This window comes from Patiria miniata, unplaced genomic scaffold, assembly GCF_015706575.1.
Source record: "Patiria miniata isolate m_02_andy unplaced genomic scaffold, ASM1570657v1 HiC_scaffold_16, whole genome shotgun sequence".
NCBI classification, from domain to species: Eukaryota; Metazoa; Echinodermata; class Asteroidea; order Valvatida; family Asterinidae; genus Patiria; species Patiria miniata.
The window spans coordinates 14559873-14586040 of NW_024037054.1; the positions used below are offsets into that span (position 1 = coordinate 14559873).

The window sequence follows — 26168 nt, forward strand, 5'->3', positions numbered from 1 at the left end:
CACTTCGCCTTGAGTGCTATACAATGTACGTCTCTCAACGTGGTGTACAAAACATGTCCGCAGTCAATAATTGTATATTATGTATCACAAGAATTGCGGTTTTGCCCTCCTACTGGATACACCACCGTCCACTACACCAGATGCCCGGCTGAATTTCATGGTCTTGATGAATGCTGTCTTCATCAGCATGTTTCACGACATTAATAACCATGTTTTTGCATGTAGATCTCTATTTTGCGTAAGTATTCATGCCCCACTACTCGTGGTTTCCAAAATATGAACCAAGTTTGTCCCTTTGAAACTAAAAAAAAACAGACAAAAACAAGACAAAAGAGACTGCTTCACGATACCACAGAGTTAAAGCTACAGTCCATCATTTGCAGCTATCCAAAAAGTAACTGACATAATTAGTGTTGAAAAACATACTCGTTGAAAGATAGTAAGGGGAATAAACTCCCAGTGAAATTATTCTTTCTGGCAAGCTGTCATTTTGAAGAAGTCCAACCAAAGAAGGCATTAGTAGTTCGTTTTCTTATTCGGGGAAGCGCGCGCAAGCGTTGACACGACGCACACACTTGCTTTAATTCGTCAGATCAGTGCGCGACATTGCGTAGCTGCAATCAGCTCAGTGAGAACATGTCTCGGACACTGAATTCAGACCCAATTCAAAACACGACTCGGCAACTTTTGATTTGAAATCAAGATCCTAGAATGTTGTTCATCTCAAAATATACAGCTGAAGCTGAGCTAAAACTTCATCAGGTTAGTTGTTCAGCACCCTTCTTTAGATTTTGAGCATGTTTGTTGCTTCAAACGAACAAAAATGCACAAATTACAAATGATGGACTGTGCCTTTAAGCCCAGATTTGAGCATGTGGGGAATGTCACGGTTGGAATGAAATTACGTAACTTCCAAAATATATAAATGTACATGATTCGAGTCGTTCATGTTGAAATGTTATCGTGTCATTCAGTACAGATTCCTCGGTGTGGAAAATGTAGTTACTAAAGTCTGGAGAGCCTATTTTCCTAGGTTTGGTGTTTCGGTCGGAAATACGGTTTGGGAGATAATACTGTGGAAATTGTTGACAAATGTAACCTAAAATTCTGTCTCATCAACTGATCTTTTTTTTCTGATCAACACAATGCATGATTGAATGGGATTCTTAATTAAAAAACGCCAGTAGGAAAAGTAAAACTTTCATTGAAAATTTACAGATCAAAGTTCAACTTTTTCAGGAAACGTTGTACATGTACATTCTGTCAATATCTGATCGAGGATTATGAAAATGTCTAAAACAATAACTGATATGCAAAAATGTAGAAGTTGGCTGTGTGTTTCATGTGAATGTCATTGTAACTACCTAGGCTTTACTTTAACTATAATGAATAAATCGCTGCATGTAAGATGGCTGAACGTCAGTAGGGTCTAGGCCATAGGAATATAATGGTACATGTATGATTATAATCCTTTCTTAATGACACTTCGAGAAAAACAGCGGAAAGATTTCCATATACGAAGTTCACTAATTTTCCTCTGTATTGACTAACAAGCCCCCAGATAGCAATTTCATGTCATCAAAGTCAATTTGAGCAGTGAGAAAATACAAGCATTTTCTTAGAAAACACTTAGAATTTTTCAGTCCAATCTCATAGGGTTTGTACACAGGGTGTTGAGTGAACTCCGTATATGGAAATCTTTCCAAAACAGCTAATTAGGTGGGTTTTTTTTAAAGAATATTTAGGAAATAATGCATCACCATAGACAGTTAAGCAACGTCATAGTAGTTGTGTGTGTCTTTAATATTTGATTCTGCCCAGCATTTTACCAGGCCTTTTTTTTTTGAGGAAGCTGTTTTCTATTCACAAGAATTTTTCTTTTCAATTTGGCATTTTTTTTTTTCAATCTCAGAAATGTGCAGTGGCATTATATTGGTTTGCTTGAACATTGCTTCTAAAAAGAAACACTTTGCATGGAATTGTCTTATTTAAATTTTCATATTTATCAGGTAAATGTAGCAAATTAAATATTCTGAGTTTGCTTTGGGGATATTTGTGGTGATTCTTTTTAGAAAAATGTCTTTATAAAATGGTAATTTGAAGGGAAATAATATTCCCTTTATAATCTAGCAGGAGGTGTAGGTCTCTACTTGCGCTTAATTAGGGTTGTAGTCATGCGCTTGTTATTATAGACGGCATACTAATGAACTATTGATGTATCAGTTTTACTATTTTTTAGGCTTTGACTTGTATTCTTGCATTATCATGTCTTTACTTTTAACATTTATGTACAAACTTTCTTTTGCTACATCAGCTAAACTTGAGGCTTTTTGATACTGTAGGAGTGGGAGTTACAGCGGATAGATGCTTAAGAACTGGTATTCGTTAGAGAAATTACACACTTGCAGAAAACCTTTAAGAGACGTTATGGAGTAGAAGCTGGCTAAACATTACGTGAATGAAATTATGAACAGAAATTACAGATTTTACTGAATCAGTCATGGGTTTGTATGAAATGTGTTGTGGAGCTGAATAAAGGATTTTATGTAGATTATCAAATTATAACAACAGTTTATCTCATGCACTTCTTTTTAGTGTTCTCGTACAAATGCAAAACTTTTTATTCAGTACAACAAATATGAACTTCATAACTTTTTTTTATAAAACAAAACTGTACATAACTAGAAACAACCAGAACTCGGTGTAACATTCCAACTTTTTAACTTTTAAGGTCAAAAGTTTTAAAAAGTGAACAGTTTGTTGACTTTTGTATAACACTTGACTTGTTCGCGTGACAAAAATTAATGTAGATATAGAATGCATTCCTGAGTTGTTTTAAGGTTTTATTATGGTCTTGGACAGTCGGCATGCATCTGCAAAGACTTTGGAAAGTATATTGGAGTCTAGGATCAAACCGCGACAAAGTCAACACTGAAGTCTAATTTTAGACCTGTGGACTACAAACTTAACTTTTAAACTGTAATTGACTGGCACTCGATGTAAGACTGGACTAAAATATAACCAAGTTCAAAATGAGATGTTAGTGACATTATTTTCATCTAATTTTCAAGAGCAAGGAAGAAATATCGGTTACATTTAAAAAATAACAGGAGTATTTATACATGACGTAGGTGATAGGAACAATATTCTAGAACAAGCTTGCACATCAGAAAGACGACATCGCAGCTTGGTTGAGGATTAACATGGACCAGCTCTCAGAAGCGTAGGAATATTTTTTCTCCGATTTGTTTTGACAAGAGTATTGTGAGGCGTATACAACAGATAGACACTAAAAATATACAGCTTGTCACACTTGACCATTGTGAAGTTTCATTATCGGGTTGTTGCGGCCTAACAGCAACATAATTAGCGCCCTCTGTTGACATTTGGGAATGAAAATTTGTTGTGCATAAAATGTGCATTTACCTTTAAGCTGAATCTGGATCATACAACTGTTTTAGACTTTTTTCAGTCCATTTAGCAATCCACTTTGCAACTGAAAGGCTTTCAAGATTTTGAAATCTTGAAATTCCTCAAAAACCTCAAACAGTAAATCTGACTTCTTTTTTTCTACACTCTCCAACATGTTAACAGTCATTCAAAATGAATAACTCGAAACAAACGAGTTTATAAGTTTTTACAAATCAAAAGAATACATAACTATCGAGATAATAAATAAGAATGCTATACAAATAGATGTCACTGGTTAAGTAAAAGAAAACATAACAAAAGTAGGAAAATATAGTCCATTAAATAATTTGGCATAAACAAGAAAAACCTTGAGTATTTACAGGATATTTGGTTTGAGCTTGGCAATTGAATCATGAGTTAAATCTAAACTGATCACAAAACAGACAATTTTGGCAGTTAAGACTTTTTAAACTTCAATCTTACTGCATTACAACATTTTGTAACAATAACATTTATATTTTGGGGATAAATATAACACTGGCGGATCCAGCAGGGTTGGGAAGCAAGAGTGCCTTGTCCCCTCTCCCCCAACCAAAGGATGCTGACTCTTGTTTCTAACGCACCGTTGTAAATTGCGTTCCCTGTGATATTTTTGACTTTCATCCCGAAAAATTGATTCCTTTTCTAAATTGCTATTTTTCTAGCAACACACAAGTTATTCACTTTACGAGCCATTGACCGTAAAAATCGGCCAATGTTTACTTACTGAATTACCACTTCACAATTTCAAATCATTGGCTGTCAGACAATAATTCTGTCCTCCTGGGGTAGGCTGGTTCCCGCCCCACAATCAGTATCGATAATGTATGGAACAGGAGCCAGTCTGCTGACAAAGCTGATCTGTTTGTGCTCAAAAGAAAAAAACCTGCTTTTCCTGGAGGGTTACAGACATAAAAAAAAAGGGAAGAAGGCGGCTTTTGGTTGGAATAAAACATACAAGTTGAAAACTTATTAATAGAAAAAAAAATATTCAAAATTATTGAAGAGCAAAGGAAATGCAACTTTAATATTACAACCAGCTGGGGGCCAATTTCACGGTGCTGCTAAGCACAAACATTTGCTTAGCACCAAAAAGTCTGGCTTATAAAAGCAGGTTACCAGCCAAAACTCCATGTGATTTTCATGCTAAGCAAACAACAGCTGAATACTAATCACAAGCAATATACATCACGTGGAGTTTTGGCTGATAACCTGCTTTTATAAGCCATACTTTTTTGTGCTAAGCAAATTTTTGTGTTTGGCAGCACCGTGAAATTGGCCCGCCTGCTGGCCTCCACCAAAGCATTGAACATAAAGAGCAAATCCCATCATGAACATTATCTCCTTGATACAAATTCCATCACAAGTAATTTGCGCTTGATTTGTTTGTCGTCTCAAATCAAGGCCTAAAGTAAGCCCTTGGAAACTGGGGGAGGGGGAACACTGAGGTACCTAAGATTTAGTCTTGCTATCTTGTTGCAGGAAAAGAGGAAGGCTAGAAAAATAAATCTTAGTCAGGACTGACACGTCAGTCTGTTCTCAATCAACCCTCAACTAAACATTCAACACATGTGGGTAGAGTTACATTTAAAAGCTCCCTTGTGGAGCCAAACCCATCAATTACAATGTCTGGGAGGCAACAGCAAAAATGTTCCTTATGCTCCATTTGAGTTTCACTCTGCAGGTACTGTACCCTTGGTCCACCTCTGACCCTCCCTCAAACGTGCGACATTTACAATTTATGGTTGGAAGAATAAAAAAGAGACTTTGATAAAAAGAAAACCCAACAAAGAGGGTCTTGCATTCCTCGATTGTATGCACACACAATGTGCAAATAAACCTCGTGAAATTTGTGGAGAGTTTCTTTCTTTTTTTCAGACGTTTCTTTGACGTATTTCCCTGAAAACTGTCTATTTCTTTTATTTATTTCCTAGGAACAGTATGTAGATACAAACTAAATCAAGAGTTGTAATCAGGTTATCATAAGTTATCGTTAGTCATCACAAGTTATCGTAAGTCATCACAAGTTTTCAGAAGTCATCACAAGTGAATCACAAGCCTTTCAGGCTTACAACATGTGAAAAGCTGTTTAGCAAAGGTCTTCCTTTACCATTTGTCATACCCTGTTAATTGTTTACTGTTTATTTGTAATTGAACTGTGACTGGAGTTACTTGTTTGCATCTCAAAACTAAAATCCACCAATGTTGCCATTTTAAAGGCTGGACTTATCCAGACACATTTAATATGCCACTTGTGAGCAATCACTTGACCTAGACATTGATCAATCTAATCAGTTGGTTTCCGCCCATCACATCATCTGTCTGTGAAGCCGACCTTGACTGGTCCCCCAGGGACGAGCAATCCCTGAACTGTAGGGGCAACGGTGCCCTCTCCAAGGTACTCCAACTTGAACGTCTGTGAGATCTGAAAAAGATTGCATTAAGTTACAAATGAATAGAACATTTCAAGCAAAATTTGACAAATTGAGTTGAAGTCACATCCACGACTATAATAAAGTCAAATTGCGAGTAAGGAAACAAAAGAGGCGATGATAATAATCAAACGCTTTTGTCAAAGTCATTGGAACAGCTTACTTGTCAATTAGAGGTGTGGTGGTTGATTTTGTGATTGACTTGTATGAAAATGCGATGTCACAACTTTGCTTACTGTTTGCACGAGACACAAGATGCAATTTCTCCTTGATAGCCATTAACTTCTAAAACTTTGTAACTTAAACAAACTGCTGCCAAATGCTGCGCCAACATTTCAACATTTTTACAAATGGAATGTGATTTTAGGTTCTTATTTGTCTTAAGTCCATGTACTGCCCCAAAGCACTCTGCCTGTCATTCCTTATTCAGACCAAAACTGCCCCAGCACTCTATGGTTTTATGGATTTAACAAGGAGTAGATACAATGTAATACAAGTGCAAATGGGTTAAATCTCCCAACCGTCACATAGTAAGGCTCCATAGCAAGTGAAATGTAGATTCTATTACTCTCTCTATTCAATCATATCTCTAGTCACATTGCAAACTGTGTTGTCTGTAACATAGTGAAATCAATTACTTCTACTTCTTTTTTTTATGGCAGTGTCCATTATAAGACTATAAGATTAAGTTTACGGATTGTGAGGATCTGATAACTTCAAATTTCATCATTAGAAGGCTAAAAGACACTCAAAGTCAAGGGTTACAAAAGCACTTAGGAGCACAAGGGTCACCTTCTCCTGTACCCTGAAAGTGCACACCTGAGCAGTGCAGTAGAAGAAGGCCTACTTTACATGACCCAATCTGAAAACATGCACTTGGGACTCATAACAAATTGTGTTCAACTTCAAAGAAGAACCACTCAGTCAAGGACGGGATGATTAGCGCAGATGTTTTCATTATACCTCTACGGATCCCTTAATCTAATCTATCAAGTTTCCCAAGCAACAGTTTGCTCTTTCCCCTCACCTTAGCCAGGGCCAAGTTCAGCTCCAGTTCGGCAATTCTCCGCCCGATACACATCCTGGGACCGAAGCCGAAAGGCACCGAGGCGAAGCTGGAATTGGAGCAGTGCATGCGACCAGAGTTGTCCCTCAACCAACGCTCGGGTCTGAAGGAGTTGGGCTCCTCGAACACCTTGGGGTCCCTGCCAATCACATACTGCAGGGAACCGATGATTGTCTGTCAATTTGAAGAAGAGGAAACAATGCAATTACACAACAAGGAAAAGTCACAAATAGTTGACTTATGAGACTAATTTGTTGGTACACTCTCAGTGATTTGGCATGACTTGAATGAGGAGTAAAATTAACTTAATCTTTTTGTGATTTCCTTTTGATTTTTGGTTCTTGAACATACATTTAGAAGTCCACTTTTAGACAAACAAGCCACACAAATAAACCATTTACAAATCAATAATGTCAACTGGGCGAACATTAACGTTTTCATATAACTAACCTTTGCATTTGAATTGTAACTTCCAGGTACGAACTTTACTTTCTTATCAAAGATCCCTTTCTAACAAAATAGTGTTTCTTGACAAAACACCAGTTACCACAATTGAAATAGTGCATCATTCCCTGTAACTTCAAGAGGTTTCTGCAGTGTACACAAGTACATTGGTTGAATGGAATGCCTTGAATATGTTTTTGAAGAAAATAAAAAAGGCTTAATGAAGTCAATTGGATTAAAGGGGGAAAAATACAAAGTAAGTTGAATATAATGTTGAAAATAAGTTCAAAATCCCTTCGAGCGAAAAATTCAGGTCAGTCAAATTACTACTTGATAAAGATATGATATAGCTATGGTCCTTAATTATCTCTAAGTGAAAATTTTTCTTCAAGATTTATACAGCCCGGATGGTTAAGAACTTTATATTTTTTCATGAAGAAAATCTGAACAACATATGGATATCAAGTTCGGTTTTGCCCTTCACCGAGACGTATAAACACTGTATACTCAGTGTGTTACCTCCAGAGTGAAAGTTGGAAAAAATCACTCGGGTGGGACTCGAACCCACGACCTCCTGCTTTCTAGTGCAGACGTCTTAATTACCACTCGACAACCGAGCTAACGGGATTTATTGGCTGGTTCGAATCTGATGTACATAGCAGCAGGTACCACATAAACTGGTGGGATTTTTTTCCAACTTTCACTCGGGAGGTAACACACTGAGTATACAGTGTTTGTACGTCAGTGAAGGGCAAAACCTAATTTGATTTGCATCTCCCCGGACACAAAAAATTCCACCTTATGAACATATGGATAACAAGAGGCCATGTGTTCTCCTTGGTCATATTAAGTGCACCATTGCTCTAATACATGTAAGTCAAATGCCAAGGTATTGGTTAACAGCTTTACCAGGCACATGCAGGGTGGTGCAAAAAGAAGGAAACCCACTTTTGACAGGAATTTGAACCTACTAACTTAACTTATTTGAATTTTTTTTTGATAATGCAGTGAAGTATAGCTCTTCAACCATACGTGGTGAAAAAGTCTTTCATCGCAAGAAAAGTGTTATTATGCTAGTTTGAATACCAGTCACTGTTGTTCACGTGTAAGTCTGATGTAGTGTTTTTTGTCTTAAAATCCTGAAATTCTGATTTTAAAGGTTTGTACCTTCTTGGGGATGTGATAACCTCCAATGACGATGTCCTTCTCCAAAATGCGATTATTGGCAGGAACGACGGGGTACAATCTGAATCACAATCAGAAGAAAAGTATCTAAAATGAGGTCATAGAATTCACTCAGACAGTAGCGTAAGCTTGGCCCAATTTCAACACTTCACGCCGGGTTTATTTTTCCGAACATTTTGATTGTTGCAAAAGGCAAAATTTCCCAGCCAACTTTTGATATACAGCCAAACACCACAAATAGTAATTCGCAAGAGTCATTTCAACAGTATTTGTATGATATCTCTTGTTGAAATCTCATATGTTTCAATACTCTGGGGTGCGCACTGGAGCGTAAATTGCAGAATTGGCCGTGCACAATGGCCAATTCAAGATCAACACACGGTCCGCCTCCACAGACTTCACGGACTTTGTGTGTGTGTACAAAAGGCACGAGGGATTAGCCTGTTTAGACATTACCCGGAGTCGAGTCGAGGCAATCATGAAGATTTAACCCCTCAGCCATGCCTGTGTATAAAAACAGCCAGTGCTAGTGTGTGCTATCATGTCCTCCAACGCAAACTGGTTAAAGAGAACACTTCCTAATTTTCCGGGGAGTTGGCAGTGACCTACACGTAGCTCGCCCATAGTGGTTCAACAAGCTCATTTTTCTCAATTCTAAGGAGACTGGGGCTACAAGGGGACACAGGCCATGAGCAGGGGAGCCTTGTAAGCTAGCTCCCCCAGTCAACTTGAAAACAGGATTTAGCAGTATGCAATGGTTACTGTAAGATGGGGTGGATACAGGTTTTAGTTAAAAGGGCAAATTTGGAAATCTAGATTGATGGATGATCAAGTGGCTTTTCTTTGCTGGCCAGAAGAGGAAAGGCTGGCGTGGGTGGAGGTTCAACACACTTCCCCAATCTTCCGCAGGACTTTTATGTACAGGGAATTAAATGACCTCAATTCTGAGGGTTTTTTGGGAAGGGTCGAGTTGGATAGGGTTGAATGCTAAAGTCTTGACCACAGAGAATTTGGACTGGACCTGATTTCCACTTCTCTCTCGGTACTGACCTGAGTATTTCCTTGATGATGCTCTTGAGGTAGGGCATTTGAGCCAAGTCCTCTGTGTTCGCCTTCCTTGTCTTGTCTGAGCCCAGGACTTGGCACACCTCCTGGTGTAACCGCTCTTCGACCTCAGGATGCCTGGACAGCTCATACAACACCCAGGCCAGAGTGTTGGAGGTCTGTGGGAAGGACACAGAAAATGTAGGGAAAAAACTGCAGAGTTTACATTTTATAATAATAACAGGTTCTTATATAGCGTTTTTAACTAAGATCAAAGCGCTTTACATTATTATTACCCCTAATCATTGGGCCAATTAAACATCCCATATACCATATCAGCTCCCTGGGGAGTATAGAGCTCGATGCTGCCTGTTAGGCGCAAGGAAGCTAATTCAATCACAATAACCATCTCTGCCCTCACAGGTACCCATTTACTCCTGGGTGGAGAGAAGCAATGAGTGACAAAGTGCCTTGTTCAAGGGCACACGCACCATGACCCCACCAGGACTCGAACCCACGACCTGCAGCTTTACCGAAACCCTTAACACTCATACTTGTTTCAGAATTTCTGTTTGAAGACTTGAAGTATTATAGGAAATTAGGCACCAAATGAGACAGCTTTGAAACATAAGTCTGTTGCTTGGAACAAACACTAGTCTAACCACATCTATCGAGTTGCCTCTGGTCTGGGATTGGATCCGATCGAACCTTGGTCCGTGCAGCTGTTATCTGCCAATATGCTAGATTTGACAATTGACGGCAGACTAGACAACATTTTTGAAATTCGGGGTGTTTGTGGAGTGTTAGATATTTTTATTTTGCTATCTTAAAGGGAATGTACATCATTGGCTTTTGCTGTAATTTTTAGAAATGAACTATTTGAGGGGTTAGTATAATAGATCAAATATTGTTACACTAACTTGTTTGAAGTTTTGTGTTCGAAAATGCTGGGAAAACCAAGAAAAACCAAAGTCTGGTTCCTTGACTCCACTCAAGATGAAATAGATCAATATTTATAGATGCCGGAAAATTGTAAGGTAAGGGAACCAGTCTAGCCTACCTGCACCCATTCATAAACATGCAACCAATAGCAATTTCGACTGAAAAAATTGTAAATTTGGATCAGTAGTTGAAAAATAGTCAGGTTTTTCCAACGGTGGTCGGCCGACCACCGTTGGAAATTGATACAAAAATACTGTTTTCTTTAAAATTACTTCACACCAGGTGCCATAATTTTACAGGATGCTTTCCACTGTCATTTATCAACATCCTAGTAAAGTATTTCGTAAAATCTTGGTAATTTTATTTTTTGATGTTTGCAAATGTTGTATATTCCCTTTAAATTTTGTCGGAGTTATGTATGATATTGAATTATGCATACTATTTAGTCTATTTATGGGAACTCAACTTGTTTACATGTGTCTTGTCACTGATTTTGCAATTTGTGTCATTTTGTTTGAAGAAAAAGGGTAAAAAAAAATAGAAAGCACCTAAATTGGGAACGCAGTCGAAGCCAGGACTTTAAGAATCTTAAGTAAGGATTGGGAAGGTGGGGTGGGGGGGGGGGAGGAGGTAGTGAGGCCCTTACAAAGTTTACATAAATACATAATTTGATTTGATTCCTAGTAATTTCTCCTTCCTCACAAAAATACATCACCGACAGGTGTTAGTTAATGGCTGACACTTGTCACCCCTCCCAACCTAATCTCTGGCTTGTAGGTGAACTAAATCATAAGGATCATGTTCATATCAATGGGTAGCCCTGGCCTGTTTCCTGTCAAAATGTGTACATGCTGTAGCTGGCACTAGTTCTCCCCCAAGGGTTTTCAAAGTGGCCCCAGGGATGAATTACCGTCGGCACCTTTCAGTAATAAAACTCCCACCTGTTGTTTTTGGCACAGGAGGGCCTGTGTGATTACAGCAGGGCCATGTTCCAGGCTGGAACTTCCCAGTAACCAGGGCAACGGCAGGGCAAACTATGCTAGGCCCGTATTTACATTTTGGTTCAAATTAGGACGTCGCTCACACGGAATATTGATTTTTAATCTAGTATTCAAATCTGTGACTTTCCACTTAATATGCAATTTGTTCCCCTCGAGAATTTTAACCTTATTTTGTACTTCTTGAGTTTACATGTGTACACAGTTGATACCAGTTTCCAAGGGCATTTCACTTTTTATCAGACGTTAAATATTCTTCACTGTCCAGCCTGATTGAATGACCTTACTCTATCCAGAACCCAAATTGGCCTGAGAACACATGTTTAAAAGCACCACCACTGTTAAAACACGAACTGTCAGATGTCACCCATGTTTGTGACCCCAAAATTCTGCCAGCTATTGGGGTATTTTTCCAGGCCAGCTTTGACACTTCCCTGTGGTCATAAGAAAAAACGTGACACTTCGGCCGCTAACAAATTTTTAGTGGGAAAAAATTATAACAACCCCCTCTAGCGCAGGGCTTGTCAGGCTGTGTTGGCGCTTTTATCGAAGAAGGCAGGGTGTCCTTTCAATATTTTGTTTAGATTTTATGGAGTGTTTGTGTAATAGCCGTGTGGTCAAGTCAGTTTGCGTCCAGCAATCACGCCAGCCAAGTAACAGAAAACATCTGCACGACAGGTCATTCCCAAAGAGAAAATACAGTTGTACGTCTTAAACTCTCCCACGAAATCAGAATGGGCCATTTTCCCCATTTCTAGTAACTTAAATAGTGCTGCTCCCCTTAAAAATTGTTGTCGCTTGAAGTAATTGGATGAACTGCTGGTTTTTATTATTTCATTTTTTTTAGAAAATAGTATGTCTCTTCTGTTCTATGCCTCTTATGACAATCTATTTTTGTTTTCGTTTGATGATTATTTGAGGAAAAAAATAGAAAAATTAATTATTAGCTCCCTCACTCACTTTCAAACAAAACAGGGTGAACAAACAAAATTGACTGGAATGGGTTTGAACCTGCAGCAGCTGAAACCTCTGTTACTATGTTCTGATGGCCATAGGTTCACATTCCACTCCAGTCCATTTCTTTATGCTACCCAACATTGGTTGTCGTTCACTAATGTAGTTTTCCTTTTGAGGTGTTAATATTTTGAAGGACAGTCATTTGGGCTGCTTTAAAATTAAAGCACTAAACTGTGTAGAGAGGGATCCAGTTACCTTTTATATATTCATTTACTTAGTGGAATTTTTATAAGATTTAACTCCTTATTTTGGAGGGGCAAAATTTGACACTGTGGCTAATGGAATGCTTTTTGACTGTAAATCTCCGAAATACTAAACCTAGTTATTCTGGCGCCTCTCTGAAAATCACAGACACTAAGTTCATGTAATTAAAATTTGAAGTAAAATCAATCACAAAAAAACATTAAAATATCACTTTGCCATTGCTTACCAACTGCTAAAACTAAAAAGAAATTACTCAAAATTGTGAGCTTTAAAAGATCACCTTTTTTTTTAGATATTAAACCTAGCTGTTCTGATGCCTCTCTGAAAATCACAGACACTAAAGACATGTAATTAAAATCTGAAGCAAAGGCGATCACAAATGAAGGTATTGAAATATCACTTTGCCATGCTGAAAATAAAAACAAGTTTACCAAAAATTGTGAACTTTAAAAGATCGGGTAGACTTACAGTGTCAACTCCAGCCAGGAGCAATTCACAGGCATTGCTGTATATCTCCTTCATGCTGAGTTGCTTGCTTGACAGCAAGTAGGTCAGGAATCCGTCAGCTTCCAGTTCGCCTTCACCCTCAGACTGGGCAGATATCTCAGCCAGTCTGTTGTCCACTGCCTTCCTGGCTGTAATTTTTTTTGTTAAAAAAAAATTCAAGGATTCGCACAAAGCTCCAGGTTGACTGCAAATTGACTTCATTAACCCTCCTTGTTGTCCTTGCAGTCAAATTCAATCAAGTGACTGTTTTCACGAATTGAGAGCTCCCAGGCTGCACAAAGCAGGACTGACTGGCTGTCACTGTAACTTGATACACCTGTGTGTTGACTGTAGGTGATTGATAAGACAGCTACGTCCACCAGTTTCCTGCTTTCATCTGTTGACTGAATTTGACTAGTCACAGTGCTTGCTTGAAATAATGATCTGACTGTTTGTCACTAGCCTGTGTAAAAGGCATCGCAGGGAAAGTGGATGGACTTTTGACTATCTATGACTGTTAAAACAGAAGTACGATTAAGTATGTCACAAAGCGTATTTTCCATTGCAGAACTTTCTAACTCTTCATAAATTCTTAATTTCAGTTTCACATTTTTTGTTATTTGATGTGAAAAAAATGCAAGTACTTCGTTTAATGCATGTTTTACCCTGTGTATCAGTGCTTTTTAGAAGCCTGTGAGAAAGATATTACAGACTTGCTTGGGTTGAAGATGAACACTGGACCTCTATGTCTCTCATCAAGATATCGTTAACGCTGGTTAATCACTGAGGTTTAAAGAAAAATGACCTACATCTAAAAGCAATCCGAAAGTATGGCATTATGAAAGTGAGATTGAAATTCCATATTTATTAGTTATGGAAAGATCTGCTTACCACATTTTGTATAAAAATTCCATGAAATCAAATAAAAAGTAGACCTCGTTCAGAACTTCAGACCATAATTTATAAAGAATAGCAGTAGCCACTGAAACGCAAGATTCAAATCATTTGGCCAACCCCCCCCCCAAAAAAAAGATCAAACTTTTCTGAAATAATACAAACTCTGTGAAATTGCATTTTAACAGAATTTTGGCTCGGTGGTAGAGTTGTCTGAATAGACCCCTTACCAAAACTGAAGATGTAGTCCCATGCTGCTTCGTGGTCCCTCCATGGTTTGAGGTTGTACTTCCTGAAGAACTCCGGTGACGTGACAAAGAGGATCTGACCGGAGATGAACATCTGATGGATGGAGTCGATAAATCGTTGTGACTCAGCTGGGATCTGCTTGTCTAGGCAGCCAATCCTGGTCTCAAACAGGATCTTGAAAATTGCTTTGTAAAAAAAAATTGCAATAAAAAAAGGACTTAAGTAAGCCAACTAATCAAAACTCTGATAAGATACATATATTATCATTAACAAACTTTTCTAGAGTAATCCAATTTTCTAAGGATGTTTGAATACAAATGAATGAATATCTGTACTACTGTACTGACAAAGCAGCAGTGTTGTTGACTCGAGTTGAGTCCGACTTGAGTCGCTACATGTATTATTTTTCTTTGAGACTTGACATGGAAATAGAATGACTTGTGACTTGACTTGACTTGAATAAATTTGATTTGCTGACATTAACACTTTTGTTAAACACTTTTGTTAAACTAAACAAAACTTTTCGGACGTATGCACAATTCTTAACAGAAAGCCAAGGATCTGATGTACATGTTGCGAGCTGACATCAATTAGGCACAACTTGTATTCATATATTGCAAACTTTTCCTTATCAATAAAAGATGTCAGAGAAAGGGTACATGTGTCATATGAATTATGAAGGACATGTGTAGTATGTTAAGAAGGACTTGACAAAATTGACTTGAGACTTGTGTCTTGACTTGGAAAAAAAAATCCTGACTTGTGACTTGACTTGACTTGGAAAAATTGACTTGTGACTTAAGTTGACTTGTGAAAATTTGACTTATGACTTGACATGATTTGTGAAAAAAAATTACTTGGTTTAACAACTGCAAAGCACTGATAGGCCTAACTTAACAGCACAACAAGCTCTAAAAGTTTCACCATTTGGCTAAGTTGTTGGAATGATGGAAAAAAGTCATGGTACTTATGAACTCTCGTGATAACTTCAAGTTGCAGGGGTGGATCCAGGACTTTTGGAAAGAGGTTGTAACTTTTAGTGCTTCGACCCTTTTGGAATAAATTTTCAGTTTTAAAAATGACAGCATTTGTGTTAATGTTGAATGTGTGAGGGCTCCATCATGTTAAAGCTTCCATTTAAAAAAAAGTTTAAAATAAAAATTAAAAATTGAACAAAAGAGGGTCAGGACCCCCTGACTACGCCTCCGAGTTGGGATTCGCACTTACATTCCATGGACCACTTGTACATCTCATTGGTCAGTTCAGGAACCAGGCCATCCTGATTGGTCACATCCCTGACGTAACGTAACCTCTGAATCATGTCTTCCATGACCTCATTAATGACTCCAACGTAGGCGCCGACTGTCTTGGGCGGCAGGATCTTCTTGCTCAGTAGGCGGCGTGCTCGATGCCACTGCTTGCCTTCGCTGTCAAGTCAGACCAGAGAGAAATGGATCCTTATCATTCTCCAATTTTATTTTTCATGCATTCTTACTGAATTGAGACTATTTGGTTATTTTCCTTAGAGCATTACGTATTCTGATCTGATGAACTCCAACATTTTGTTTCGATTCTGACTTTTGAAAGTACATCACCCTTTCAAAAGCAAAACAACAGTTCTTGGGAACAAGTTCCTTAAAATGCACCTTTGTGTCCCATTTAACTTAATTTTTGATTTTCGGTTTGCCATTTACAAGGGTATTTTGGTGCCTTTTTGGTTTTTATGCTAATGAAATGTCCATATTCATGAGCAAAAGTGTGATGTTATTTCAGGCAGAAACATCTATTTACAGCTATGTCAGCACAAAAAGTTACCAGAATTTTGGATAGTTTGCTGTTGTAAATTTCTTTCCCTGTGGTGGTTCATTGTGTCAGCAGTACATGGCAGTATTAACCAATGAACAAACTTTTCTCACAGATGTTTTCAAAGTTTTGGGGTCATTTTATGAACACAAAACCCATAACCTGATTGTGTCTTCCTGAAATTACATCACAACAACAACGACCTCACAGAAAAGCATGGAGAATATTTAATGTTTCATTAAGTTAAAGAAGTGCACTTTTGAATAAAATTAACCAAAAAGGGATGTCAAATAGTTTTCATACATTTTAGATTCAGTAGAAAGTTGCACAAAATGTGTTTAAAAAACCCCCAGATTTTGTAGACAAGAGAAGATCCGCCATTGTTTTATCATTGCCCACTTACTCCCATTTGTTTTGAATAGATGAAGCTGCACGCACAGAAAATGACAAATATTTCATTGGAATTTGGAGAAAAACAAACCTTTCCTCACTTCTGATAACAATTTTTGGCGAGAAAAAACTTTACAAAATTCATCGAACTTTTTACAAAATTAATGGAGTATGGACACACTTAGCCCCATAAATGTGGCCTATTTACTGGACTGCCTCTGTAAACATATAGGCCACACATCCACATGTACAAAAAACGTGTCGACTTTGCCAAATTTTGATTTTCACATTTAGGCTTAGTTTGTAGGGTTTTTTTGCTTTAGAAGCATACTCACCCTCTTTCTAGGCTAATCAGAAAGTGCTGCCTTTTCCAGATGTATATTTTTCGTGAAATTTCCAGATTCATTTTTACACGTTTGCGTATCAAAATTTCAACATGAAATTTCACAAAAATTAGACATCTGAAAAAGGCAGCACTTTCTGATTAGCCTATAAAGAGGGTGAGTATGCTTCTAAAGCAAAAAAATCCTACAAACTAAGCCTAAATGTGAAAATCAAAATTTGGCAAAGTGCGACACGTTTTTGTACATGTGGATGTGTGGCCTATGTTTACGGAGGCAGTCCAGTACATAGGCCACATTTATGGGGCTAGGACTCACTGTGTGAGCACACCAAGCGACTCGTTGCGATGCATTCTGTAAGCCTTCCAGGGTTTCATATCGACTCTCATTGGGTACTTGTTGTCATGGCGATACATCATGGAGACCAACTCGGGGTCAGCGAGGTTAACAAACTCCAGTGACCCCAGACGCTCCTTCCAAATGGGGCCATACTGTTTGGTGAAAGCGATCTGTTGATGGTAAAAAGATACTTGTTGACTGATCAAATCATGTGAGAAAATAAGAACTTGTTCCAATACACCCTTGTGTCATGTTTACTTAGTAAAACAAACAAACCTTTTCCTTTTACAAACAGAACAAAGGTAAAAGCTCAAGGCTTTTACATACACTGTCTTAAAGGGAATATACAACATTTGCAAACATCGAAAAATAAAACTACCAAGTTTTTAAGAAATACCTTACTAGGATGTTGGTAAATGACAGTCTAAAGCATCCTGTAAAATTATGGCACCTGGTGTGAAGTCATGTTCAAGAAAATGGTATTTTTGTATACATTTCCAACGGTGGTCGGCCGACCACCGTTGGAAAAACCTAACTATACTTCAACTACTGCTCCAAATTTACCTTTTTTCAGTCCAAATTTTGTTTGGTATTGGTTACATGTTCATGAACGGGTGTAGGCCAGCTAGACTGGTTCCCTTACCTTACAATTTTCTGGCAACTATAAATTGATCCATTTCATCTTTAGTGGAGTCAGGGAACCAGACTACATGAACAATTTTGTATTTCTTGGTTTTTCCAGCATTTTCGAACATAAAACTTCAAACATGTCAGTGTAACAATATTTGATATATTATACTAACCCCTCAAATACTCTATTTCTGAAAATTACAGCAAAAGCCAATGATGTACATTCCCTTTAAAGCATTTTTTTCCAAATAATTCCTTTCTTAATCACATAACCACAACAACGAATTATAAAAACTTCCAAACTTTTACAGCCAAAGTTATATTACAGCCGCATACTTTCCTCAACTTACAAAAGCGCAAAGGTAAAACAGTTTGTTCAAAAAAAGAAAAAAGAAGAAATACCACCCAATAAGATCGCATTTCAGGCCAGTGTAGACTCTAAAAAGGGTGTGTCTCTTTTTAAGGCAATAGGATCATTTGCATTTATCCAAAAAAAACTAATTATCAAAAAGCTTTCTTGTATTAAAGACCACGCTAGTAATAAACACCCTGAGCAATTATTCCATCTGGCTTGCTGTCATTTAGAAGAAATCAATAAATGCTGGTGATTTCCAATGATCGATCAATTGACTGAATTTTTTTTCAATATAGAGTGCTATAGACAATAGCACAGTCCACAATATGGTGTTTTGTGAACAGAAGGTTGTACGTGGTCTTTCCCTACAAGAGTAAAATCCACTGAGCTGAAACTTCAACAGGTTATGTTTCGAACATTCTTCACTGGATTTTGAGTGGTGTTATTATTGGAAATGAACAATGCATGACACGCTAATGATCTTAAGTTAACTTTAAGATGCCTTTAAGTTAAACTGATTTCATATTTTCCCCAGAAAAATCTCAACTACAAATTTTGCCAAGCGACAAAATATATATCCTTAAGTCAACTGTTTAGGGAGGGTATGTCTTCAAACCAATGTGGGCCTCCCCTTCGCCCACAAGCCTACTTTTGACAACAAGTATGACTGAGGACAGATGCTTGAATGGAGTTTTATAGAAGCAAGCGTGGCCCATACTTGTCAGTCAAAATGTTCACACTTATTACAAGATTTTGCCTCAAATTCTTGCTTAATGACTGCCATATCCTTGAAATTTCGATAAACTAATTTGACTCTACAATCCTTGCCCTCCCTGTCCAAATGCGACACCACAAGTAACCTCTCGCCTCTGGATATATGTGCCGCATCTTCGGCTAGTGAACCCAACTCGGAACAAAAGATGTTTTTCCCGGCAGGTCGCGTCCTGAAAAGAGAGGTCTTTTTTTTTCCTTTCCTTCCTTTCCTCGTAATTGCCCGTTCAGCCTGCCTACCCTGGCTTCCAACTAATTATTACCAACAATCAGGGTTGCGAACCCCGTCAAAGGATCATCTGATGGCACTGAATGGCTGTAATAACGGACGCAATCATAAATGCCTGTCAACAACCGGCACTGGAAAATGGGTAATCACTGCGCAGCAAATACGTGTTCCGTAAACCACCGCTATTCACGCCGGGGGCCTTTCACCGTTTCACGTTTGGTGAGTCCGGGATTCAAGAAGAGCAAGCACCTCGTGTCATGGATGGTTGGGCTGGACTGAACAAGTATAATTGGACAAAGTGAGTGACCGCTAGAACACGACCTCAAGTCACGAATCGGGGGTCTTTGCTTGAACACTAGGTGAGTGACTTTCCAAAAACTCGCAAATCAAAACAACTTATTACCATATACCCTTAAAAAAAAAAAAACATATCCAAGCATTCCTTGATCTATTGCTCTATGATGATTCAAGTATTACATTTTCTTAAGGTCACACTGACAAGAAAATACAATTTCACACACACAACGGCATGAGCAAGCTTTCCATGATATGGTTGAGAATTTTTTTCTCAAAAAGATAGTCGACTCGAAGAAATGAAGGTTCTTTCGATGTATCATGGAGAGAACCTTCCCCCATGTACATTGTACAAAATGTATATGGAGAATAACACGCAGTAAAAAGAAGGATCGAACATTCCGATCGGTCGACATAAATTCTGTCAGTTCATCGAAACTTCAACAAGTCCAACAAAATTTTATCTTTTTTTTTAGAATCCAAAACACAGTTTCTATTTCTTACAATGAGCATCTTCACTGTGTGCAAATACACTTCTTCTTTTTGTAGCAAGGTTCCCCATAGTCAGCAGGGAAACCAAGCTGGTATATCGCGTTAGGAGCGGCAAGAGTTATAACCGTATTGTCTTCTTAACCCCAAATCGGCCGCGCCCCCATTGGCGACTTGATGTTCGCTATCCAATCTGTTCTAGCCTAGTTCTATTATTATACACCTTCCAAGGACAAGCTTCTTGCTGGGCAGGAACGGAGCTGCTGGGGCCGCGAGCCGTTTCATCTTACCGCCAGATTATTGGGTTGCCAGATTTAATTGTCTACCGCAGAGGGACTTCGATATCCTGGGTTAAGGTGATTGGACAGGTGAGAAACGTAGCGGGACCTGGACAGCCTTGGTGCCTTGGCGCCAAAATAGAGATCATGGATGAATATATCGCTCCGAATTTAGAAAGTGACCCAATTTAGTTCAGGATAATATAGAAACGAGTAATATGTATGTATTTGCGAGTAAGTTTAAATAAAAAGGGTAAAACTCTTTCCTGGAAAATCGATGGATGGACGTTCGTCGTCCGTAAATTATGCCAAACGTTTGAAGACAGCAATACAAACATGCACATGACAAATTTGAAAGCCATTATCCCAACCCAGTAGCAAAGTTTCCCTTCTGTACACGTGAAGACAGTTATTCAACTTATTAGAAAATGGACGTTTTCTTATGATATTCTTTGCGCTTTTTACCTCATCATCATCATTATACCTCATCATTTTGGTTTCGATGCAATAAAGTACGGTATATATCTCTATAATAAATCCACCCTCATGTCGCCTATGCAATAATAGAGAACAGTCGGCGACTGACTTTGCAGGATTTTAACTGCGCAATAGCTACGACCGTCGAGCACATTTCGTTTTCCGATTTTTGCGACCCGAGTGTAACTGCGACAATATTAAGACGATCAGCATCAAGCGACATTATTCTCATGAGTCGAAGAGTAGAACTTCCGCGCCGCGATTGATCGGGGGACCGGAAGTTAATCGCTTTCGACCTGTGTGAAGTTACGACGTCGTGCGCTCGTTCGACTATATTATTGTGAATCTTCGTCGAGACTTGGCGACATGGTTGCGATTATTCTGTGTCGGGATGCCGCTTGTTCCACCATAATACGATTTCTCTATCTTGTGACCTGAGCATGACCGCCACAAGCAAATCGCAGGTCGAGGCCGGCTTCAAGGAGACAATATCACGCCCAAGTTTCCATGCAGCAACCCATAACAACGAATACTAAGCAACAAGGTCTTCGCCCAGACTCAGCTCAGACATTCAGACGAGTTCGATTCAGATCAACTCGAAGGCATTCTGTAACCATTGTGATGTCTGATGAAACTTTGTATTTAAGTTTTAAGCCCGGTAATTTATTATCACAACCTACAGAACCTGCCAAAAAGAGCAGTTCTCCCTACGCAGCTTAACATTCGATAAACTTTATTGATGTGTTGCTGCTCCCTGTTCAATTACAGCCAGATAATAGTAGATGGACACTGCATTCATCCCAGGGTAATTATCGTTTGACATGTGTTAGGTGTTCAGTTTCTCACTTAGTCCTTGGAGCTCGCCTGCGCTAGCATGCCTTGCCTCCCGGACCAAGGATGGCAAATCCCCTTCTGCCGCCGTCTATACGTTTGAAGTTAGCCGCTTTCCCGAAGTTCGTTCACCCGTGTTTGCTGCCTCCTTCAGCCTCCCCACGAATGGAACCCTTCTCCAGAGGGAACGCCCCTATCTTCCACTGGCGACAAGAGCCAAACGAGGACAGCCTTTTGTCCACGTCTATTGTGAATCAGCAATTACCCTACCTCCTGGTGCTGTCCGTTCCTCACAAACAACGCCAGGGCAAATACCCCTCGACTTTTGGTGTAAAATCTCCTCCCCATTTCGAGGGTTGCTCTTTCAAACCGGTTGGTGTTTTGTCCAGGTAAAGTGGGCCATTGCCAGCGGCGTATTGTCCGTCTAGCGGGGATTGTTGTCGATTTTCCCCGTCAGTTCCTCTCACGTGGGGTCTTGACCGGTACTAGCCGACTTTTTTGCCATCGTATCGAGTGTACACCAAGCACTCTTACAGTGGATTTCCGAGATTGTGGAACGCTTTTAACTTTAAACTTATTTGAAAAATTAACAAGACCTCAATCAGAGTCCACGGCATTAACCGGTTTTTTTTTAGACACACCGGCAATCGGAAACAATGGTTCCGTCTATGCGAACGTTTTGGCACGAATATTTTGAAAGACAGATTTCCACAGGGTTTCGTGCGAGTATTATACTATCATTATTCCAACTGTATATAGCTCAAGTAAACATCGACCGTCACTTCACCTTTCAAAAAGTTTAACGCTAATTACCAAAAGCTTCTTAGCACACCTTGTCATGCTGTCACGTTGATCTCTTCACACCTGGATGAGAAAACCCAAGACGGTGCCACTCAAAAACGTCTCGATAAATGCACATGTTTTAAGCTGTGATAATTACGTGCGTGGGACCGGTATTAAGGAGGGGAAAAGAGGGTTGTTTTTCACTTTGCTCTAGTGACAGACACGACAAAAGGTCAGCTGAGCAACCAAGTCGATTTGTCGGTAATAAGACGGCAACAACATCACGTTTCCCAAATAAAGCACACAAAGACCACCTCTGAGTGCGCATGACACCAGGCAAAATGAACCGTAAATGCACTGGGAAAGGTATATCGCGACTGAGGTAACAAAAAGAGGCCTGTCCACGAATTTCGAGTAACTTTCTTTAATTTTTGGAATATGTAATGCCATTATGAGCATGCAGAGTTAAATTCTTCCATCAGCGGAGGTGGTGTGGAATGAAGGGATGCTTACAGTTACACGAGGTCAAAATTTCAAATGGTTTGAAATATCACTCTCAGTCCAGATCCATCACCGGGAATGATGACGTAACAGCATTATGAAACTGCCCATCACTGTGTCAGTGACAAGCGACACGTGGACTGCTTCTGCCTTCTTCATCCTTCGATAGTAAGAACAACTCCTCGACTTCGGGGGGGGGGGGGGGGATTCTCGGAATGATGAAACATGTTTCAGCCACGTGAATGCTCACACTGGTGTGGTCACGGAGTCGCTTCGTGATCACTGTCCTCACTGTGCAGATGCGATTAGCTCAATTAGACGAACGAATACTATTAACAGGCCATGGATCGTATGCTGTCATTTATAACATATCGATCATTTAGTAATTTGCCATTTCTTTCGCAGCACCATGAACACAGCACGTTGTCAGTCAGACATTCTGACTTGTATGCCAAACTGTCAAAACTTACATCAAGTATGACCCAATTAACTAAACGTACCTAAAAAAAAATTCAACAACATGGCTATCCGAACGCTCCTCGATTTCTTGCTTCGGCCATCAGGACACGTACACTCAAACATCATCAACAAGTGAATCCATGAGTATAACCATGGAGGTAGTTTATAGGCATGGTATAGGGGGTTCGACACGAAAGCACACGTATTTACCCGTCGGCCCTCTGATATGGGATTCTCTTAAATACTGACTACCGCGGTTTCCATGGCAGCCATATGGAGTTGATCGAAAAATGACATGGCCTTTCCTCAATTGCACTTCAAGGAACTATAGTATGGGGCCACTGAGGAATGATCAGACCCAATATACACGATTCCTATGCTGCAGGAACAACATCGACAACACATTTCGAAGAACAAATCACGGATGTATGCTGTAAGTTAAGCCAGGGTAGAATTATGCATGGTGGAACCGACCATGAACCAACGCACCACATGCACCATGTTAGTGGTCGAAGAAGCGCGACGATTATCGTCACGTCGCAGCTAAGCTTTGCCAGAGATGCTAGGGCATCTCTCTTTATTCTGCAGCAATGCTAACTTTGGTTCTGACAATGACACAATAATGACACAACTGGGGTCCCATTGCCAAGGGAGGAGAGGGGGCAAGGGCCTCATTTTCTGGACGGGGCACTCAATTGGTTTTCAATTCAACAGTAAAATACTATTTTTGTCATCCCCAAATTGAGGGGTGGGGCACAATCGGTGGCACATTAATCGTCTAGCGTGGCGTGCCCATGTCCACTAGTGATACAACTGCAATGACACTATGAAATTAAACATGTTGAAAGTGGCTAAAAATTGAAATCATGGAGATAACAAGTTCCATAGTATAGGAACCGCAGAGAGTACCAACTTTACATGGAATATATTGACATGATTGAGGGAAAAGACGCCAAAAGAGTGAGATATTAATTTGTGGAGTAGGCCTATTTCACAAACTAGCACTTTTTAGGAGGACCCTATACAAATGATGTATTTAATCAGCAATAATATGACACGTTTTAAATTTTGATTGAATTATGTTCATTGTACATGTACAGTAATTGGTTATTAATATCCACATTTGAAATTAAAAAAAAAAAACAAGATAAATGCAATACAAAGATCCTGAATCAATTATTGTAAACAGTTTGCATATAATTATTGGATCATTCCAAATGATCGTCTGATCGTTTTAAATAAACATGGTAAAAACAACTAGAGTGCCCTTGGAACCGCTTACCTGGTGTTCATAGATGCGGCTGAGTCCATTTCCAACCAAGTAAGTGCCAAGTGTCCCAATAAAAGGCCATCCTTTCGGCCCAGGAATCTCATCGAAGGACTGTACGTGCGTGTGCACACCGTTCGCTGATGGTGTCTTGATGTGTTCCACCGGCACCGGCGCTGCGTCAGTGGTTGTACCGAGCCCAGCGGGGCAAGTCCCCCATGACTCAGCCACTGAATTCACAGTGGAGTCGGTGGGTTCGTTGGGGTTTCCACTCGGCATGTCCACGACGACTTTGTTGAGTTGGTGCATCTGCACGGTGCTCCTATCCGAGCGTGTCTCTTCCATCTGTTGTGGGGTTGAGCGCTCCCGGGGCACGGCCATTGTGCTGGCTGGGTGCCGCAAGGATCGCAGACGAGATGCACTGGCGAAAATCCGTGGAACTTGACGGCCAGTCATGATCGCTTGTGCTTCTTAAAAAGCTCTCAGATGAACCTTTCCCTATTTGAAGAGTTTGTAACTTAGTTTTGGCAGTCGCTGGTTAGATGACAAGAAGAGTAGGCCTGGGCCTGCCTACTGCGACAAATTAGTCAAGCTTATCTGAGTGCTGGGTAATCCATGAAACACCAATACTGAGAAGTACATGTAGTGTTTGGATTTGAGATAACCGATTTCCTGTTGTACCGACTCAAGAAGTTTGCCAAGAATGCAACGATGCCAGCCAAACAAACAACTGACAGTCTTCTACATGCTATGCATGTGCTTGCGGAATTAGCTAAGCTGACTGACAGTAGGCTAGTCGCGCGTCGTGAGTAGAGCTAGCCATTGAGCTCCACGGTTGAGCTTTGTATACAGCTGATGGGATTCCCTAATGTACACATTGTATGGATGTAGGGTTTGTTTGCCTTCATGCCATGTGTAAAGCACGTGACGAATAACTTCGGTACGGCACTTGCACATGTACCATGTGCATGTATACTTGCACGTACGAAAGTAGCCGCATGACACAGAGCGCGTGTACTTGTACGCATGACCGGTCACTTACACCACCGTGCCTTGCCCGCTGATTGGACAAAATGTGCCCAAAGTTTTCCCTTGCGGTTTTTCCTCAAAACAAGGCTCGAGTCGTTCACATAATCCTATCCCACCCACCCATCCACCCCACATATCAAAGTCAACCCTCCAGGAATTTTTGGAGCAAGAGGTCACGTCGTGTACCCACACAGAGACCCCTGAGGTAAATCTGTACGATCGAGTTTCGACTCCAAAAACTTGTCGGGGGTCATATTTTTGCAATGGATCAATGCAGGCACATATCGCGCTGAGCACGTACTGTACGTGCGGAACTAAGACGCGGTCCCAGCCCTGCGAATGATAGCTCGGCAGTTGCTAAGAAACCAACACGTTCACCTCCACGTATGCTTTGTTTACGCGATGACGTTCGACTACCTTGAAACAAAAGTGTCACCTTACCGTTACACTAGGCGGTGATTGGTGACGAAAGATAAACGTTCTCCTGAGAT

At 39.8% G+C, this 26168-nt stretch overlaps 1 protein-coding gene across 1 annotated transcript; it reads right to left on the bottom strand.

The window, feature by feature from the left end:
• Positions 1 to 4949: 4949 nt before the first annotated feature.
• LOC119723077 (cytochrome P450 27C1-like) lies at positions 4950 to 25590 on the bottom strand. Its single transcript, XM_038193576.1, has 9 exons — positions 24664 to 25590; positions 17264 to 17454; positions 15639 to 15838; positions 14393 to 14596; positions 13251 to 13417; positions 9628 to 9800; positions 8560 to 8638; positions 6910 to 7122; positions 4950 to 5875 (listed from the first exon to the last, which is right to left on the bottom strand). Exons 1-9 carry the CDS (start codon positions 25102 to 25104, stop codon positions 5765 to 5767), a joined length of 1779 nt encoding a protein of 592 aa, XP_038049504.1. The 5' UTR covers positions 25105 to 25590; the 3' UTR covers positions 4950 to 5764.
• Positions 25591 to 26168: the final 578 nt, after the last annotated feature.

Excerpts from the sequence above, each read along its gene's own strand:
- LOC119723077 (XM_038193576.1), bottom strand. The coding sequence starts at position 25,104 with ATGACTGGCCGTCAAGTTCCACGGATTTTCGCCAGTGCATCTCGTCTG. Across the intron at positions 14,597-15,638 it reads GTACAAGTGGTCCATGGAAT|CAATTTTCAAGATCCTGTTT; the intron begins GTAAGTGCGAAT and ends TTTTTTACAAAG. Across the intron at positions 9,801-13,250 it reads TCCTGGCTGGAGTTGACACT|ACCTCCAACACTCTGGCCTG; the intron begins GTAAGTCTACCC and ends TCCTTCCCACAG.